Source organism: Oenanthe melanoleuca, chromosome 2, assembly GCF_029582105.1.
Source record: "Oenanthe melanoleuca isolate GR-GAL-2019-014 chromosome 2, OMel1.0, whole genome shotgun sequence".
Lineage (NCBI taxonomy): Eukaryota > Metazoa > Chordata > Aves > Passeriformes > Muscicapidae > Oenanthe > Oenanthe melanoleuca.
Window position 1 is genome coordinate 117911256 of NC_079335.1, and position 15997 is coordinate 117927252.

At 39.9% G+C, this 15997-nt stretch overlaps 1 protein-coding gene across 1 annotated transcript in view; it reads left to right on the top strand.

Moving 5' to 3' along the window:
• Window positions 1–15997, top strand: part of RAPGEF5 (Rap guanine nucleotide exchange factor 5) — a 155165-nt gene that overhangs the window by 117780 nt on the left and 21388 nt on the right. The window contains exons 12-20 of the mRNA XM_056483737.1: window positions 1839–1917; window positions 3010–3154; window positions 4958–5055; window positions 5800–5830; window positions 6714–6792; window positions 9588–9737; window positions 12292–12389; window positions 14145–14267; window positions 15457–15635. Of these exons, the coding sequence (XP_056339712.1) occupies window positions 1839–1917; window positions 3010–3154; window positions 4958–5055; window positions 5800–5830; window positions 6714–6792; window positions 9588–9737; window positions 12292–12389; window positions 14145–14267; window positions 15457–15635 (982 nt within the window). The remainder of the gene's footprint in view (window positions 1–1838; window positions 1918–3009; window positions 3155–4957; window positions 5056–5799; window positions 5831–6713; window positions 6793–9587; window positions 9738–12291; window positions 12390–14144; window positions 14268–15456; window positions 15636–15997) is intronic.

Genomic DNA, 15997 nt, shown 5'->3' on the forward strand with positions numbered 1-15997 from the left:
ATCCATGTTTATCCATGTGACATCTGCCTGCAAATGATATATGGATGAATTCTCATTGCCATTGTGCACCACAGCTATGGGATCAATAATTTACTGATAAGGTCCCAAGCAGCTGTAAAGGAAATTGCTCTAAATGATCCTGAAATTGCAGTCCTGCTGTGGAAAGTGGCTGGGGTGCTCTCAGTTGCACTCTTGTACAAAAGCACTAGCTTGGACCAGAACAGGTCACAAACTGAGAAAATCAGGGTATGGCAATCAGGGCTCAGCCTTGTCTTTCTCATGTGAGGTACAGTTTGACCCTTAGTGTTTGCAGTTGTAAATCCACCACTTAAATCACAGCTTAGCATAATTGGTGCTAACTAATACCAGTTAGTTATACTGGTAAAATATTTTTGCTCTGCGATATAACTGAAAACACTTATGTTACTGTTCAGCTTCTGTCTATGTTTCTGTTCTTATCTGAAAAAAAAGAGCTGCTCTCTTGTTAAAGGGAGCACAGTGTATTTGCTGAAATTGAAAGAAATACAGTCAAAAGGAATCCCTCAAACTTGAGGAAAATCTTGCCATTTGGGGAAAAAAAAAAACCCAAAATCAGAGAAACAAAAATAAACATTTTTATATTGTGGTTGCAAAGACCAATTACGTTGTCTATTTGCATACACGAGAATATTTTGTTGTGTGAACCAAAAACTCTAAATCATGCATCGTGCATGAGTAGTTTACTAAAATTGGAATCAAATTTGTTTAAAAATTTTGTAATAATTTCATTTAGAGGGGAGCTGTGAAACCACTGCGTCCAACCCATGCTGGAAGCAGCTTCAGTAAGACCAGGATGCTCAGAGCTTGCACAGGCAAGCCCTGAATATAGTGATGTTGGAGACTGGGCTGGTAACTTGTCATGTTGGGAGAAATAATAAATACCTTAATCTAGACAAATTTTCTTTAGTTTTCATGTCTGATGGTTGCCCCATATAGTTTTGTAGCATACCTCCAGGAAAAGCCTGGTTTGGTTTTAGGTCCATTCTGCCACTGGGTTTTTGAAGATCACCATGAGATTACCTTGAGCCCTGTCATCCAAAAACAAACCCAGTGCTTTCACCCCAGTGATGTGTGCAGTGAAGTTTTGGAAAAATCCTAAAAGTGGTGTGACATGGGAATGAGGAATGAAAAAGCTGCTCTGAAACCTGCAACTGGCTGTTTGTCCTGACAACCTGAGGTGCTACAGCTTCAGTGTGGGGTGTTCTGTCAGCAAGTACCTTCAGCCTGGTTTTGTAAAACTGATAGAAACCAGGAGGAGAAAAAAATCTTCATTATTACAATTGAACAAACCTTAGAGAAAACTTCTCAGCACTTACAGTGATGCCCACAAGCTATCTAAAGATTTGAATATGTTTATTTTGTGGTTCTCCACTGCTGTGCATAGATGTTAATCACAGTTCATGGCAATCCTAGCTTTTTCTCTTACTGCTAAAAGGTATTCTTCTGAATCTCCAGAACATGCTGATGTGTGGGAAGGCTGCTTTGTGTGCAGCTGATCTAACCAGGATGGCAGTGTTTGTTATAAGGACTCTTTCTTACTGGTTGCTCAACTATGATGAAGTATTTTGTGCCTGTTGGTTCTTTGGGAGCTGAGGATGTACTTGTTAAATAAAGGGACTGATCCCTGCAGTGGTAACCTTTTGAAACTTAAAGATTTATGTATTCTGTATTCTTTGGTTTTTTTTTTTTTAAGGGCAGGGGTCCTGTTCCTGCTGTGCACAGTAACAGGAGCTGATACTCCCTTCCTGCTCTTGCTAATGTATTGTACCTTGGGCTTTTTTTTTTGTCTTCCTCTGCAGAAACTCTCCTGGATGATTTCCTTCTCACATACACGGTTTTCATGACGACTGATGACTTGTGCCAGGCACTCCTGAGGCAATATCCTTTTACTGAAAGTTGTATTCATGGGGGGGTCACACATCTACTCATAGTTTTATCTCCTGTTGAGCCTTATATCACAGTTATGTGCCTGGTTTTGAAACAGATGCCTAACTCATAGCAACAATGCAATTTTATGTCAGCTTTGTTTAAAGAGAAATAAACTTTTATAACTGTGACAAGGTAGAATCTAAATTTGGGTTAAAACATCCACAGGTTATGTTAATTCATAGAACACCTACATGTGCATAATACATTACAGAATACACAAGGAGAAAAAGTCTCTGCTCCTTTTATCATGTAATACAGGATATAAGTCTTAAAGCATTCCAAGATAAAAGAATTATTTTCATGTATTTCTAAAGACTTCCATATGCTATGAAGCTATGGATCAATATTTGATTAAACTTGTGGCTATAAAATGAACCTTTGGTTTGTTTACTTGCTTTTTAAAATCTTTTCCCCATCTTTAACTTCTGTGGTGAAAACATCAATTTTTTACCTTATAAATCAAAGAACCTTGAAGAGACAGGAACAGTATACAAAGTGGGTATCATCTGACATTTGGTGTTTCTGCCCTATGAATAGAGAACAATGGTAGAAATAATCTTTCATTTTTTTTAAATTTTAGTAGTGTCACTTCTAGAGATAGTGTAATTTGTGCAGGCAAAAAGAAATTGACTTCCTTTGCCTGTTTTTTGTTTTATTGTTAATGATGCTTTGCCCTCCTTCCCACAGACATTCATGTTGGTGTGCAGGACAAAGGTTCATTCTCAGTCCTGCAAAAAATATATGACTGAACATTGTATAATTCCTTTTGAATTGGTTTTACTTTTATAGACTCACCTCTCTAATCTGTAAAGGAAAAAAACCCTGTTGGCAAAGAGGATGAATTGGCATTCCTATTACTGAGAATTTAATTCCCAAAAGTTATGAAACTCCTAAAGCTCCAGACAGGATAAAACATTTAAAACTGAGCAATGCAGTGAAAAAAACCTTTCATCAGCAAATGAGATTTTTGCAAAGTCTTTCCCAGCAGTTAATTTTAAAGTTTCTTTGAGATCTTATTATATGTTCCTTAACCTACTGCACCTATTGTGCTAAGAACCACCAAGGGAAAGAAGATGACTCTGATGTGTCCTGTAGGAAAAGAAAAGTCTTGCACTTGGTGTCTCAGTGGACTTCTCTCTACAAAGACTGGTTACACGAAGATGAGCATTTAAAACAATTTTTAAAGGTATTGAAACAATTTCTGTAATGCATTTCAGGACTCTTTAATTACATACTGTGTCAAAAAAGCCTCAACAGCAAAATCCATAAAACATATTTTTTCATACTTAGATCTTCTCCATGAAATCTATAATATAAAATGATTTACAAGTGTCTTCTTTAAATGCCTTAAATTATAGTCAGCTTGAACAGAAATCCTTTCAGTACAGTCAACATTAAAAGCATTACTTTAACATATGAAACTTATGGAAGTCTCATGGTTTCCAAAATGGGAAAAGTTAGGAAGGTAAGAAATAAAACTACAAAGATGTGGAAGTTCCTTGGACACACCAATCCTATCTCTCAGAATAGGGTCTGCAGTTGGTGTCCAGAGGATCATGGGCACAGAGAGTTTTGAGATGTTTGTAAGAGATGCTGCTTTGACTGAGGAGTGAAATCCTATTCCATGGTGTTTGCTGGGTAGACAGGGAGAGCAGCATAGTTCTATGTACTTCTGATAAATAAAATTTTGTTCCTTACTTGCTAGCAAAGTTCTCATATTTCTGTATGAGTTCCAAATGCTCTTATAATTCCTTTATTAATTTGAAAACAGTGCTGTTGTTGAGAATCTAAAATCAATCTGGTTACTGATTTTTTTTTTCAATATATATATTTTCCCTACTGGTTGAAAGGTGAGAGTATTTTAGGAGACTTTGTAGTATCTTCCACTTTTACTGATGAGGCTCTTTGTCTACAACTGGAGATCTTCTTAAGGGTCTTTTCTGTCTTCAGTCACTCACTCAAGACAAAGGCAATGTGGAGAAAATCTTGAGATTCCTTTTTTTGTGTGTTTTGATTTGTTTTGTTTTTTAAGTAGGACACACTGCATATGGAAACAAAGACCTTAGGATTTTTGCTGTTTGGTACTAAATGTGTATTGTGTACTGGAAAGGGGACATAATTTCAGGCATCTGTCTGGATGCAGGGCTTTCTGGCCATGGAGGTGTGTGACTGTGCACTGTCCCACAGTTCCTCTTCTGGAAGCCTGTGTGCAATATTAAACAGCAACAACATTAGTGAAGGTTGCAGTTACATGTGCAAAACCAACACACAGGGTTGTAGGCTACAATCATTCATGCAGAAAACTATGAATGTGGGGGCTAGAGCAAACCTGGTGACTCAGCTCGTACACATGATCCTTGTTATTTAGGATGGAAAGAGAAGGATCTCTGTGCAGGTGTGGGAAAAGTGCAAAGAAAATATTTCCTAGAACTTTTATCATGACAATGTCTTCCCCCAGAATTAAAAGTAAAATTTATTTATGCATTAGTTTACAGGGAGAGTTGTGGGAATTTGTGGGAGATACCAACTCAGTTTAAAATGCATGCAGATGTGAGGAAAGGTAGAGTAGAATACATACCATTTTAAAAGTTTTAATCTAATGAACCTATTTGTTATCATTTTGGATAAGTGATGATGGTGTGGTGTGTTGTCATGCTTCAGAATCCATTATTCTGACCTAACCCAGGTTTCATGTAATAGCCACAAGTGGTGTTTCAAATTTTCCTGTTTATAGACAAAACAGTTCAAGCATTTTGCCCTCTCACTTGGTACACAGTACAAAGTAGGAGTGTTTCTCCAAAAACAAGCTGAATATTGAATATTTCCAGAAATTTAAACAGCAACATTCTTTCCTTACAGGTTTTGCATAAATATAATGATAAAATTTGTTTTAGTGGGATAGTTCCTGAATTTACGTACACCACTGATGTGTTGCCTTAGATGAATGTTTGAGTTGTCAAGTGTTTTAAGATACTGCTTTGTTTTGTAGACAATATACAGAAATGTGTTAGATGATGTGTATGAGTATCCCATTCTTGAGAAGGACCTGAAAGAATTTCAGAAGATACTTGGGATGCATCGCCGTCAGTAAGTATTGATTATATTAGTGATCAAGTCTTCTTTTACTCAGAGTGTAATTTATTTTTGTTGCTATTTTTCTGTAATTCACTGATGAGTGATACAAGTGGCATGTTTAGTTTTACAAATCATCTCTTCTTAAAACTAAAGCTAGATTATTCAATTTTTTTCTGATGTTTGTTGGGCAGTGTTTGTGATTCATCATTCACTCCCATCGATTTCGTTTGGGATTACTTACAGACAGAGCAATAGTTTGTGGACAAGCTGGCAAAAATTCCTTCAGAGGTTGCAGTCTGTGATTTTAGATGCTACCTTCATTCTCTTTGCAGCACTGAGAAGCAAATCACTTGGAATATTCATCTCAGAGTTATTACTTTACTAATAATTATGGCATGTATAAAAGAGATTTAATTGGCGTGTTTTTCCAACAAATGGATGTTGTTTCCATGGTTTGGCCACTGGGGGAGTGGAAGGAGCTGTGCCCTTGAGGGTGACCCTGAGTGCTGTGTTTGCCTACTCCAACAGCTCATGGGTTGGCAGCATTGCTTTTCACTGCATCAATTATGCAAGTCAAAGGAAGATTCTCTGGCTGAGCCAGGTGCCTTAGTTTTTCCTGAAGAACCTCTGCAGCCTTTCTACAGTGACCATTTACTGTTAAAAACTTTCTGATGTTGTGAAGTTTGTTATAACTAAGACTTCCTTTTCCTAAGTTTTGGCTGGGAAGAATAATTGGGATTTTCCTTTTTGTTTCAGCACTGTAGATGAGTATTCACCTCATCGAAAGGTAATGCCATCCTGGTTGTTGCTGATAGCTAAATAACTTACTGTCTCACTTGTTTTCCCCCCTCTGCCCACTTCCCTCTCTTTTCTTGGCTTCTTAACTGAATATGACTGGTGACCAAAAACATGACAGGACACATCAATGAGGTTAGACCTGCAATGCTGCTTAAGGAATTTTTTTTTTTTTTCCATTGAGTGCATCCTGGTTATCAGCAGTGTGAGCTAACCTGCAGTGGCTGTGACAGTGTTAGCATGTTACCAAGATGCTTTGAGATGTCAAAATTCAGGAGAGGCCTGGGAGTGTGTCCCCACCAAGCTAGAGGGATGTAGCAAGCTGGGCAATCCAGGCTTGGATGTCAAGTAAACAGGACAAAGGGCAGATTTGTTGTGACAGGGACAGACAAGAAGAGAGGAACATGAATCTATTTAACTGGAGGGAGAAGTTGCAGCCAGGGAAAGTTGGCATACAATCTGCTCAGAGGTGACTCACTGTGCTCATCATTTTTACTGGGCTGAAGCTGAAGTGTGTAATAAGATTAAAATGTTACTGCAAAAACGTGCAAGGCAGAGCATGAGATTGTAGTGAAATTGCTAAATAGGCTGATTGGTACATAGGAAATGTATGTAAGAATAAGTGTATAAGAAATGGGCTCTGAACATGAATACAGAAAACCTGCTTCCTCCTAAATCCCCACCTTGGCTATTATTTAGTAAGGCAACTCCCAGTTTACTGCTCCAAGAAAGGGTGGGTGTACTTCCTATACAGAAATCTTTTGGCCAGACATATGGGTTAAGTGCTGTATTCTGTGAATTACTGCATTGTAAACAGCAGAGATGCAAAAAATCACTGGTTTTTTTTTTTCCCTTTCTTTTCCACTCCCTCACAGAATAAAACCTTTTTCCAGCAGTTCAGTGTAAAGGAGAACTGGCTGCAGCACAGAGGAACAATGAATGAAACAGAAGAAAGTGAGTATAAATGAAAGAGCAGAGGAAAAGCTCAAAAACTATTAAATTGTTTCTCAACCACTTCAATGTAAATATTCTTTAGCTGACATAAAGCTTTTGAACAAGGCCTTAGGGACACAAAAGAAGAAATATTTGGCTGTGCAAATTTGCCTCCCTTCCTCCTGATTTGCAGGGCTCAGCAGTGCCATGGTATCCCAAGGGGTTTTTGTCCTGTCCTGTTCCTCTGGACCCCTGTCACAGTCCTGTGTGCATCCCAGGTGTGCTGGCAGCCCATCCACCAGGCATTATTTCTGCTCCATTTCATGCTCTCAGTCTCTTGACCTATGTCTGGGTTGTAAAAGGTGAATGAAGAAGCCTGTCACATGAAATGGGCCAGGATCTGCTAACTCTGGGAATGTGCCTTAGTTCCTTCTCTGCTCAAAAACATCTCTGCCTGGAGTGCAAGGTGCCACTTCATTTGATGTCAGCCCATTTCAACAGGCAATTTCCCTCCCTCACTGGTAACACTGTGAGGCAGTGAGGCTGTCAGCCTCCTGGAATGCCTGAGTGAGGAAGGAGGCAGGGAGGAGAACACTGTGTACGAGAGCAGGGAACAGCAGGACCTCCTACCTGGCAGCCTTGCTCTTTGACAGTACATCTTCATTTCTTACTGGGAACAAAACTCCAGAAGTTCACTTGAAGTCAGTGTATTTTTAGTCCTCATTTGTGGCAGAATAAAAACTGAGCTCGTTCTACACCAAGTGGAAAGACTTGCATGGTATGTGCTGCTGATAAATAATCCTCTTTTTGTGCTTCAAATGTAGGGGGTTTGGAGGTTTATGTTACCAAGGCTTCTTCTAAAAATGTTATTTGTGGATGAGAACCCCCTCGCTCATTCTTCTTTCAAAGTTGGACACAGCTTGTGGGTGACTGGAGAGGAGAGTGTGTGTAAGGGAGGGGACAAACTGTGTGACTGTGGTAGGACAGCCCTGACTGAGTTAAATTGCTTTTGTCTCACTCCTTGAGAGCAGGACAATGGGATTGAAGGAATGAAACAGCCAGAGTGAAGTTGGGGAAGGGAGACAAATGGAGAGGGTGGACATCTATCCCTATGTGGTGGAGGTCTGTCTGACTGAAGGAGCTTGTGGAGGCTCCTGGAAGAGATGACATGGTCCATCCCAAGAGATCCCACAGGCAGAACGTGGGAAAGGTGTGAGGGAGAGAATTACTATGGTTGTTGTGCTTGAGCATCTGACCTGAGGGTTGATTTTGTTCAGTGTTAGAGAAAGGATAGATCAATAGCCCATTTATGAATTGACATTGCTGTCCTTGTCCCTTTGCAAATGACAGAGAAGACATTTCAAACAAATTCACTGTAAGCTAGGTGTGTCAGTCTGCATATGGAGTCCAAATATTCCTGTCAGATTTTTAAAAATATATTTGTCTACCTAGTAATTCAAAGTGCAGTTGGATGTCTCTATCTTCATGATGTGTATCCATTCTGATAAAAGATTCTGCCATAGAGTGAGCATCTCATTTACTCTCTGTCAGCAGAGACAGGTTAAAAAGCAATTATAAAATCAAATGGCTTTTTTCCCCCCAGTACTCAGTGTTAAGTTCCCCCTTCATTTTCTCATTCATTTTTTTCTTTACTACAACAGGAAAAAACCCTATTCTCAAGCATAGAGTTCTTAATTGCTTCTGGCATAGTCTTCACTAATGAAAGTGCCCTGAAGCCATGAAGATCTGTAGGACAAGCAAAGAGCTATTGCTACATACATCTGTCAATAAAGATAATAAAAAAAGTTACAACTGTTCTGGAGAAGAGAAGTTGTCCTGTATTGGCATGGCAGCCTGTCTATAATAAGAAGTGCTAGAGTAGAAGGAAATTGAAAGTTTAATTAAGCACTGAAGTGAATATGAAACCAAGAGCTGTGACAATTCTGATTAGCAGATGTAATTTTCAAAATATTTATGCAAGTCTGCAGCTTAGTTTCTTCCACTTTAAGTGTGGCAGCCGTATTTGAAAGAACTAGCTAGGGCAAACTCAGCAAAAGATGTAAACCTAAAATACTGGCAGGCAGAGAGAGCATACATCCCTTTTTGTAGTGGAAAAAAGCAACCCCTGAGCTGACCACAGCATTCCTAGAGCTGAACCAACCCACAGACCTCAGTGGAAGCACTGAGCCCAGGGAATTTCTCCAAATGAGTCCCTTTTATATGTGCTGCTTGTGATTCAGGAAATGAGTTGTCAGAACTGATTGTGTGGCTGTTTGGGCAGTCTCTGCTGGTGCTGAAATACTCTGGCCATGTAAGTGGTTTAGATGTCTAGACAGATAAGCTATCAGGAGTGGCTGAAAACCTGGGAGCACTGTTCTTTCAAAGCATCCTGATCCAGGTAGAAGTGGAGGTCCAAGGTAATTTCTGCAGCAGATATGAAATATACTGAAGGGACAGTGATTTACCTGAACATAAAATGAAGGGAGAAAAAAATGGTGACAGCTGAGTTTCAGAGAAGATAGGTGGTGAAGAAGGTTGTGACAAATCCTGAGGGTAGGAAGTCTTAAATAGATATTGCTGTGGGAGTCTATGTTTCCATTTGCTTGCCTCTCTCATTTCCCAGGGACAGGAGGTGGGGAGGGGGAAATGGTGATGTTTATGCTTAGTTTCATGTCCTTGGTGTCAGGGTGCAGTGACTGCCTTCCTGCAGCAGCCAGGCAGCTGGGGCAGTGCTGTGGTGGGGTCTGCAAGTTTGTTCCTTGCTCTGTTGAGGTATCTCTGCCCACAGCTGAGCTTGTCTTCCTTCTTTTGTGCAGTTTTCTGCCGTGTGTATATAACAGAGCACTCCTATGTCAGTGTGAAGGCTCAAGTGTCCACTTCAGCTCAGGAGATCCTGAAGATCATGGCAGAAAAGATCCAGTACCCAGAGGAGGAGCTGGCACTGGTGACAGTCTCGTTCTCTGGTGGTAAGTGGCTTCCCTTCGTCTGGCTACTCACCTTTTATTGCATCAGGTAAAGGAGGGCTGGCATTTCCTGGTGCAAGGATACAGCTGTTCCTCTGTGGAACCACAGCTGGATGACCAGGGGAACAATGAGGAGCTGCTTCCCAGAGATTTGTTCCCATGGCAACAGCTCTTTCTTGGGTACTGTGGGATGTAGCATCTCCTGGCTGGGAAGGGAGTGTAAAGAACCAGCAGTATTGCAAGGTTTTATTTCTTTCCCACAGATGAATCTCCTGTTTTGGAATTTAAATTAATTTTGTAGGCAATGAGGCATGGTTTGCTTTAAAAATAAAGAAGGGAATAGCAAATACTTACGTGCATAGCTGTTTCCTCATTTATGGCATAGGTAACATATATTCTTGAGCTGAAAGGAAGAAGATGTATATGCACAACAGAGATATTGAGAGCAATCTCAGCAAGATTTTGTAAACAAAAACTGACATATTTTGCCTATTGTTTTAGTCATTAAGTAGAAGGGCTAATTGTCTTTTTAAGAAAGGTAAGAGTGATCATGGAGTGATACTAGGGGCCAGCCAAAGTCTCAAGATCTTTGATGTTTGGCAGGTCTCAAGCTCCTTGCTCAGATTGTCTTGATCATTGTGGTGGTTGTTGGAAGCAATTTAACTAGGTTCATAGAGCTGTGAAGCTGTATCTACAAAAGGACTAAGAGTGTAGGACATCTTGGAAATATTCTCAGATACCATTAGTTGGTGTTGACCCTCAAAGACAAAGGATGCATCTTTTAAATTACAGCATTCATTGCTGCTTCTTTGTCTAATTAAATGAAATGCACACGAGTGTTGGCTTGTTCTGTTTATATCTTTGATTCAGGACTGGAAGGCTGCATTTTTTTCCCCCCATGCTGAGCTCAGTTAAATAAACATATTTTTGAGTGCAGTGGTGTGGATGGAAGGGAGATGGTGCCTTGCTCTGGTTATTGAGAGCAGCCATTGGGAGCATTACACCTGGGTGTTCTGGCCATCCAGGCTGCATCATTTTCAGGCATACTCTTACCCTTGTGTGTGCCCAAACTCACCTCCAGTGCATTCACAGCACTCCAAAATCACTATGCTGCTGTTGCTTTTCAGGTCTTTCTCTCCTGTTCAAGAGCAGGTCAAGTTTTACTCTGGTAGCAATAAATCTAGTTCTAACTGCCTGCTTAGCTAAAGAAAACCAACCATTCATAAATAATGAAACACTATATTGGTTCCCAGGAAAGCCACAAAATAGAAGTGGTTGCCACTTGGCTGTTCAATGAGAAACAGTGGGTATAGTAGAAAAGCCATTTTTACATGACCTTTATAACCCCTAAAATGTTATTTAGTTACATTGCCTGAGTTAATTTGGAATACAACAATTTCAGTATCTTTCTTGTTATGCATCTTGCACTGCAAGTAATAAACACCAACCTGCTATGCCTTTTTTTTTTTTCTGCTTTGTGTTTTCACTGTTTGTGTGACTTAGAACTCTTGTCTTTCATCCACTTGGAGGGCAGCAGTATGAGCACTGGAAAACCTGTTTTTATTGTACTCCAACAATGGATAAGCAAGCTCTTTATTCAAAATTACCTTGAAAAAACATGATAGTTCAGCATAATGTATTTGTGTGTCAATGGATAAGTGAGCATGGATAAAATGGAAAACTGTCTGAAATTATGTTTGGCTCTCAGACTCCTTCTGGTCCTACTCCTCATGGGCCATGTAGAGTCCAGGGTAGCTGCCAATGTGCTTGGAGTAGTTTTGGCTCTACCATGTATCAGGTCTCCAGAGGATTACTTGGAGCCTGCAGGAAGTGACAGTTTTTGCAGGGCAGTTTTAAAGCTGTGTTTGGAGTTTTGCTTTTTATTTCTCCCCACCTTTCTCTAGTTTCACAGAGCTGAACCAGCACTCTGGACTGGAGGAAAAAAAGTCCTTTCTCTTTGCTACCAGTGTTCTGCTTTTTTACTCAGATATTTCCTAAATTATTTGCTCTAAGTCTAGAAGAATTTCCGTAAATACTGTGCTACAAAGGACTACTCAACTCTGCCCTGTGGGATGAATTTTATGGTGTTGGGATCCTTTAAACTTCTTTTCCTGTTGAATGGCTGTGGCTACTGATTTAATCTCCCCCCCTGGTTTTGTCTCCAGTGACACACAACAGCTCAGTCTCTGGAGGCTGAGACACTCTGCTCTAACAAAGGTCACCTCATTTATACACTGGGTTGAAATTAAATGTTCTATAAGGCATAGGAAGCTAGACCAGATGATTTCAGGGTTTCTGTTCTGAGTGAAGTGCAGAAGTTTGAGTGAAGTTTGAAAGCAAAAGCAGGAAGCTTTTGTGCTCTTGCCCATCAAGATATCTTGCCTTTATCTTTTCTGAGCAGGGTGGAGATGACAGGTCCCCACAGAGACTGAATTTGATGCTTAGTTACCTTCTAAGGAGTTGATGTGGCTTCACAAATGCAATTTTGCCTTTGTTTCTCATATACAGCTTTTACTCCTGTTCTGAAACTTCTGCGGGTTTTTTGCTGTTTTCACAGAAAAACATGAGCTACAACCAAACGATCTGGCTATCTCAAAATCTTTGGAGTCATCCAGTCGTATGTTTGTGTACCGAAAAGATCTGACTGATTCTTTGGTAAGAATTGCTATTGTATATTTCCCATTTTTTGTTTGTCTGACTCCAAATCAAAACCTTAGTATTCCTCTCAGAGGGGTTTTTCAATGCAGAATTTATTTTTTGCTTCCTTAGTAAAGCTTACTGAGCTGTTCTATTCCTAAAAAAAGAAAATAAAATCTTTCATTAACAGCAGTTATTTGACTGAACAGTAATGGAATTTGTTCATCAATTTTAAATAAACCAAAGCTTCTGTGCAGCTTAAATCTTCCAATCTACATCAGCCTGGAAAAGCTGACCTATGTTTGTACCAGAATGGATGGGATGAGGATTATTCAGGGCTGTTGTGACTCTTTCCTCCCCACCCTGCCTTGTGCCTCTGTGGCACTTTGGCTGGTACATGGTCATACAAAGTGGTGGACAAATTCCATGGAATTACTGCATGTGGAAATAGATGTTGTGTGTGTTCCACAAGACCCATCAGTGTGACCCCTGTGTTGTGGCAGCCACGTGGCCAGCTGGTGTGTGCCACTGGTGCTGTGTCCTCCTCCCTTCCTTCTGCTTCTCTGTCTCTCCATCCTCCCCTGGGGCTGGGAGCATCAGATCAGGAGGCAGCAGATCTCTCTCATCCTTCCCTCTGTCTTCAGAAACCAGGATTGCAAACTGCCTCCCTCCATGCTTTCCCAAAACCTCAGTGAGGCACAGTCAGGCACTTTGCTGTTTCAATAGTTTCCTGCTAATGATGTAGATGTTTCCAGGAAAGAGTAGGGCTATATCACAACTGACTTCTACAGCTTGTCAGGACCTCTGGGATCTGTGCATTCATCCTCTGGATGAGAAATGTCTATTTACATTTTGTTGGATCAATGTGCCCCCAAGAGCTGACATGCCACTACCATTGTAATCTGTCATCTCCATTATCTCTGCTGTTTGAGCCATCTCTAAAAATGTGAATATTAAGGGAAGATTTCCAGAGTAGACAGGTGACAGCCAACCTAGTTTCATTAGTTATGTAATAAAAATTGCAAAACTTGCTGTAACTGTCAGAAATATAGCACCAAAGTAATGGCTTAGCTGGTAAGAATAATCTTTCATCTTGGCAGACGGTTCACATGCCAAGTTTCAGACTGATGAGGTTAAAATTGCCAAGAGAAATGCAAAAGTTTGAAAATCCCAGCTAATAATGGAAATGTCAAATGGCCCTGAACACCAGCAGTACCTCCTTATTCCACAGGAATATACTAAGTAACTTTTGAATCAGAACCCACAGCATTTTACTCTTTGTTGATTCCATTTGGGATTAATAATAAAGTGCATGGATTTATGTTATTTGTAAAAGTGGACTGGAGGGCAAGTTATGTGCATTTATTCTTAATCCAATGTGTTTTCAAAATGATTCTTTTATATCAGAAAATTTACTGATGTCTTAATTTAGATTTTATTTTCTGATAGTTTCAGGGATTTTGTTTTCATTATGCTGTCTGCTTAGCCAGTGTTTTGTATTCAAGGTTGGGAGAGGGAGAGAGAAGGAGAGAGGGAGAAGGCCTCACTCTCCAAAGCAAATCATTGATCCTATTGACCCATTTCCCATTTCAAGCTATTTATTAAATAGGTTATAGCTCCTTCATTTTGATTAGTGGGGAAAAAAGCCCTCAGAGTGCACTTAGAGAAGATTACCTGCTCAGCTCCATTTGGTACCTTAGTCCAGTAACTGTTTCATGGCAGAACCTTAGGCATTTCTTGAGGAATTTGTTTTGCTCTTGTCTATTCATTTAGAACCCATTTTCTGAAAATGAGGAATTGCAGCAAAGATCTGTGAGGATTTTGGGAATTAACACCTGGGATCTTGCCTTAGAACTAACAAACTTTGACTGGAGCCTCTTCAATGCGATTCACGAGGTAAGAAGCAGCACATCCACTTCCAGGTTCATTACTGTCACACAGTGTTGCACTGTTGTGATGCATTTTGGAGCACTGGCATTCCTGGGGCTTGGACCACTGTCATGACAGCATGATTTGGCAGCTCTCAGTAGTGGTGGCAGGTCCAGGAGTTACCTTGCAGTCCTTGAGACTGAAAAGAATTGTCAGAGCTTTGTAACTTTCCTGTGTTCAGGCATCTCATATGTTCCCTGCATACCTGATATGTCTTATTTGAGATTTGCCTCAATAGAGTAAAAAATCCATGATTATTTTCTAAAAACTCTCTCTGTGAATGTGTTATATATGCAAAATGTCCCATGCACTTGATAGTGCTTCAGCAAATATGGGATTCCACAAATAGCTCTTTCATATCATTTAGCCACAGAAGAATTCAGTTTTAGGAGTTCAAATGGTCACATTACTGTTCTTGTTAGGCTTCAGTGAGATGAAAAATACTGGGCAGGCTTTGTTAAATGAGATAATGGTGTACTTCAGGGCCCATTGGGTTGCTTCAATGACTTTGATAGGTTCTGGTTTGGCTTGCTGAGTAAAGCACACAGTTAACAGAAGAAAATCTCTCTTGAAAATGCCATTTACTGAAAAGCACGTTGGCTTTCTGAGAGAATAAATGTGAAATTCCCTTGCTTTTCACCAGATGCTTTCATTTTCTTTCATTTTGCATTCTTTTATTCAGTTTAGATACTTTACATTTTAAACTGCCCGAGTTGTTGTTTTTTTTTAAAGCAGAAATCAAGACCCACACCTTTATTGATTAAAAATTGGCTAATACAGAAACAAGTTTGAATAAGGTTGAATAAATTTTTCAGATTCTGCAGTGGTTTTATATGGTTGCTTTTTCATACTGGAACAGAATTGATGAAATACAGAAATACATTATGTCTTATACCTGGTTACAGCCAGAAATGGAACCTCAGAAATTCTAACAAGAAGAGCATATCTTGCAGGATTTCCAGTCCACCTGCCTTCTGTAATAAGTCTCTAGATTTTGCTGAGCTAAAGCTGAATAATTTGTGATTGGCTCATGGATAATGAAAAAATAACCATTTGTGACCAGACCTTGTTTCAAAAACATACTTCTGAATAATTTACAGTTAATTTATATTTAAATTGTTTTTATATCCCTAATTATATTGTCAATGTCTTCCAGCAAGAGCTGATATACTTCACGTTCAGCAGACAGGGCAGTGCTGAAAACACTGAGAATCTCAGTCTTCTGCTTCAAAGGTGCAATGAGGTCCAGCTTTGGGTTGCCACCGAGATACTCCTCTGTAGCCAGCTCTGCAAACGTGTACAGCTGGTGAAAAAGTTCATCAAGATTGCTGCCCAGTAAGTTCCTGGCATGGCAACAGAAATCCTTGTATTCACATGGTTTGTTTGGCAAGAAGTAGGTGGAGAAGCAAGGAAAGCAAACTAATTTTTGTCATCCTGTGTTTTGGTAGTTTAGTTAGCATACCTAAATAAAACAGTCCATAGCCACAGCAGAGCCTGGTCAAAACTAGACATGGTGGAGTGTGTGCTGCTCAAATCTCCCCTGTCAGCTTAGCTGCTGTCTGCAGTCAGCTGCAACATCCCTCATGCTGCAGAGATAGTCCTTCTTAGCAAAACAGTCACACAAGAATAGATAGAAACCAAAACACTCTGTTGTAAACTTTGAAAGTCCCATCTCTAGAGAGGAGCCTAACTGCAAT